This window comes from Echinops telfairi, unplaced genomic scaffold (assembly GCF_000313985.2).
Source record: "Echinops telfairi isolate 266 unplaced genomic scaffold, ASM31398v2 ScPeMD7_8;HRSCAF=38, whole genome shotgun sequence".
Lineage (NCBI taxonomy): Eukaryota > Metazoa > Chordata > Mammalia > Afrosoricida > Tenrecidae > Echinops > Echinops telfairi.
The window spans coordinates 15,558,117-15,562,695 of record NW_022103905.1 but is presented as its reverse complement, the minus strand read 5'-3'; the positions used below and the strand labels follow the sequence as shown (position 1 = coordinate 15,562,695).

The 4,579-nt window shown below is 47.7% G+C and overlaps 1 protein-coding gene across 5 annotated transcripts in view; it reads right to left on the bottom strand.

Annotated features, from left to right (window-relative positions):
* CGNL1 (cingulin like 1) overlaps window positions 1-4,579 on the bottom strand; it is a 111,421-nt gene that overhangs the window by 33,146 nt on the left and 73,696 nt on the right. For all 5 annotated transcript variants that reach the window (XM_045286481.1, XM_045286483.1, XM_045286482.1 and 2 more), the window contains 2 exons: window positions 1,895-2,086; window positions 767-871 (listed from right to left, as the gene is read on the bottom strand). In XM_045286481.1, the coding sequence (XP_045142416.1) occupies window positions 767-871; window positions 1,895-2,086 (297 nt within the window). The remainder of the gene's footprint in view (window positions 1-766; window positions 872-1,894; window positions 2,087-4,579) is intronic.

Genomic DNA, 4,579 nt, shown 5'->3' with positions numbered 1-4,579 from the left:
GGGGGGCTGCCCTGTTCATAGTAGCCTATTTAGCAGAATCTCTGGCTTCTCCCCACTGAATACCAGTAGCAGCCCCAACTTAGTGGGTTGCAGTAAAAAAAATGACAAGTTTTCAACTATGTCCCCTAAAACAGCAGTTATCAGATTCTGACTCAAGATAACCTCATGTGTGTCAAAAGTAGAATTGTGTTCCGTGGGTTTTCATTGGCTAATCTTTTGGAAGTGGTTGATCAGGCTTTTCTTTCTTTTATTGTTGCTGGTTTTTTATCGGGCTTTTCTTACAAGGTGACTCTAGGTCAGTGGTTCTCAACCTTCCTAATGCCACGACTCTTTCATACACTTCCTCCGGACATCCCCCAGTCCTATGCTGGCCTACCTAACAATCCCCCAACCATAAAATTATTTTCGTCGCTACTTCCTGTAATTTTGATACTCAATCTGGTGACCCCTATGAAAGGATCATTCGATCCCCAAAGGGGTCACAACCCACAGGTTGAGAATCGCTGCTCTAGATGGACTGAACTTCCGGCTGACTATCAACTGAGTATGTTAACCATTTGCCCCGCCCAGCATCTCCGGGGGAAGTGGTGGTAGAAGTGGGCGCAAACTCACCCCTGCAGAGACAGAGACCCAGGGGTCTATATGGTAATCCAAACGTCAAAGGGAGCTAGCAGGAGCAGAGGAACTTTCTGGGGAAAGTTCCTATGAATCTGATTCTCTGAAATTCCTTGGAGAAGGAGTAAAAGGCACAGCCTGGGAGGCTTACCTGAGCATCCTGTAGGTCACCTGCCAGGCTCCTGTGAGCTGTGGAGGCTTCTTTTTCTTCCTTTCTGGAGTGCATGAGGGCCTCCTCTAACTGCCGCCTTTCTCCCTACAAGGCAGCAACAGCGGACTATCAGTGGGTGCTCGTGTGTGCCCCACCTGTGAGAAAAATGCGCACAGGCGGCACCACAGACGCAGCCAGGGCTGCAGTCTCAATGCTGCACCCCAGCCATGCGCCTGGCTGGTGGCTCGCCTGTCTGCAGTTCCAGTCTCAGCCAAGGGTTAGCATCCAGCCACTTTTGCAAGACACAGATATCTGGTCTCACCCCAGGAGACTAGAATAGTGAATGGGCCACTTGCTGTGTATAGTGGCAAAACAGGCTGCTGGTGAATCTGCCAGGTGATGGTGCTCAGTAACCTCCGCTGCACATCACCCTTTTTACCTTTGGTCCTCGGTGGTGCAGCAATTATGCTTCAATCAGAAAGGATAGCAGTTCAAAACCACTCGCCGCTCCACGGGAGAATAGGGGTTTCTACTCCCAAAGAGTGTGGAAAACTCACAGGGGCAGGTCTACCCTGTCCTACAGGGTCCCTATGAGTCGGCATCCACTGGATGGTAGTGAGTGAGTCACTGCCAGCTGCCATTTCTCACTGCCATTGGCGTGTGCCTCTTGCTTCCAGAGGTCTCTCCAAACCAAATCATTGATATGGGGGGAGAGGGGGAAACAACGCACAAACTTCAGAGACTACCCACCATGTGTTTAAAAAGAAGAGAGAGTCTTGGGTGGCCATGGGCCTGGTGTGGTGTGGGTGGTCGCTACAGGTGCTTGTACCTTCTGTTCGACACCTGCAGGCCCATGCTCCAGAAGGCTGCTGAAGCCCAAGCCTGGTCTGGGCAGAGTAGGGATTTCTGGTCTCATCAGCCCTGTCCCCAGGCCTCCTTAGAAATGTACCTCTCACTCACACCACTCAGTGAGGAACAAAGGAACAGCCAGCAGACATGGTCCACAATCACACTGACCTTTCTGACTACATTATGGGAATACGTAAATCCCTTCCCACTCTCCCGCCACTCATCCAGGAGCGGGATGATGAAGAGATGCCAAGCCGCGCTGGGGCCCGTGGGCCTCACCTCGCACTTCCTGAGCGTCTCCTTCGCTTTGGCTTCCTCGCCTTCCAGGTCACTGAGCTGCTTCTGAAGCTGGGTGACGCTCTGCTCCAGCTCCCCAACTCTTGCCCGCAGCCTCTCGTTCTCCTCCTGCACTGCAGCCCCGACCTGCTGGTGCGCTGAGGGGCTGCTCCGACTGGCGAGGACCTCCACATTCTGTTAAGCACAAGCATTGGGAAAGCATGGGTACCCGTGCAAGGGGCAGCCCCCCCAAGCGCAAGGATGCCTCGCATTTATTTTAAATCCACTCCGCGTCCAGAACCTTGGTGGCACAGTTAGTTAAGCATCGGGCTGCTGGCCTTAGGGTCAGCAGTTGAAATCTGACAGCTGGGCCCTTTGTAGAAAGAGGAGGCTTTCGGAGGTGTCCTGTGGCATCTTTGTGAGTCAGAAGAGACGGGGTGGCCAGATACTGTGTTAAGTCAAAAGACAGCCCACGGCTAAATCCAACCTGCCAGCCAAATCCAGCCTGCCACTGGTTTTTGGAAATCAGTGTTATGGTAACACACCATGCCCACTCATTTACATAGTGTCCAAGGCTGCATTCAAGACACAAGGGCAGAGTCCAGTTGTGACTGAGATCATATGGCCACAAAGGCTAAAACATTCCCTAGCATGTCCTTCACGGAAAAGGTTTGGCCAGCCCTTACGCTGAGTCCTTTATGAGCAGTTTCAGTCCTTCAACAACTCTGGCAGGTGGTGCTGTTCCTATCATCTGTCTCACAGATGAGAAAATGGAGGCTTAGGTGGACTAAGAGACTTGTCCAAGATCCCAAAGAGGGACTGGATTCAGGCAGACTGGATCCCTAGCCCTTTCTGTTAACCGCTGCCTTCAAATGCATTTCCTTCCCCGCCCTCTATCAGATGTTGCCTTTAACAAGCTTTGTTTACAAACTTTAAAATTCCGATACAAAACAGGCTTCCATCGTAGCAGAGTTCACAGGGCAAGCTCCAGGTACTGGCATCTAAGAAAGATCTTGTTCTGCCCGTATTCACATGGGTAAGAAATGGCAGCCTTTACAGGGTTGTTATTTATTGTGGCCTCCTGAGATCATTTTGGCTTAGGAGCTTGAAGTAATTCTAAGTGGCTTTACTCAAGGTTCCATGTCATCGTGACTAGAAAAATACCAACTTGAGACGGGTGGTTGGATGCCAGAAGTCTCATCTTCCATGTAGGAGACATAGGTTCAAAGCCCAGCCACTACCTGTCTGTTAGTAGAACTTTGTGCATTTCCAAGATGCTGAGAAGTTATCAGTCAAGTGTCTAGACCACAATGGACTAGTAAGAAAGGCCCGGCAATCTATTCCCCAACCTCAATCCATGAGTATCCTTATGGGTTACAACAGTCTGAGCCACAACCGGTCATTGGGATGTCCAGGACTGGGCAGCATATTTCATTCCACAGTGTGTGGGGTCATCACAAGCTGGGAGTCAGCTTGGCGGCAGCTAACAACCAGCACCCCACCAGGATGGATCACCTACACAGGGAACAGAACCCACAGCACCCCTGGTGCCCACGAAACAATGCCACAGAGGTGCCCAGAGGAAAGGAGGCCCGAGGCAGGCAAGGGTTGGCCTTGGCAGCTATGGAGTTCCCTGAGGAGGGCTATCTGCTGAAATCGCTTGATTGCTCGCATAGCATTTGGAAAGAGCTTGAAATCTTCTAACTATAGGTAGAGTAAGCTGTGTTTCTCTGAAGTTAACAACTAGAGATTTTAGAAACCAGAGTTCGCGTGAGGGTAGCTGGCTTTGCCCAAAGAAAACTAGGAGCCAGGCATCTGGGATTTCACATGACTACCTGGATACCATCTTCTACCAAAACCAATAAGAGGATGCAGCATTTAAAGATGAGAAGAAGATAAATAAAGTATGGTTGTAAGCTTGTCAGATCAGAAAAGAAAAAGTCTAGATTGTCCATTCCTGCCCTAACTTGGGAGACTGCCGCAATTACGTAGCCATCAAAGGACAAGAGACTATAAACTACAATTATCAATACAACGTGGTACTGGCATAAGATTAAACATATAGATAAATCAATGGAACCACATTGAGAGTCTAGAAATTCTTAAATTTATGGTCAATTTTTTTTTTTTAATTTGTAACACAAGAGTACCAAGACAATTCAATGGGAGAAAAGAACAGTCTTCGACAAATAGGACTGGGACAATCGGTCTATCCACATGCAACTGAAACTAGACCCTTACCTCACACCACATACAGAATTAACTCAAAATAGGTCATAACTCTGGCTGTAATACCAAAGCATAGGAACACTAGAACAGGAAAACATAGGAATTCATTTTGATGACTGGGTTAGGCAGACTTCTTAGATACAACACCAAAAGCACAAGCAATAAAGGAAAAATATTGATGATTGGATTTTTTTAAAAAAATTTTTAACTTTTGTGCTGCAAATGATACCATAGAGAAAAATGGAAAGACACAGAGAGACACAATGTTTATAGATCATACATTAGATTAAGGGCTTTCTTTTCAAAATAAGAGAGGGCTTCAAAAAGTTCAGAGAAACGTTGAATTAAAAGATAATGGAATTTTTACATGAACCTTGAAGTTTCCTCACATATAAGTAAATATTACAAGTCAGTAATAAAAAGATAAATAATTGAAAGGTGGGCAAAGGATCTGAATAG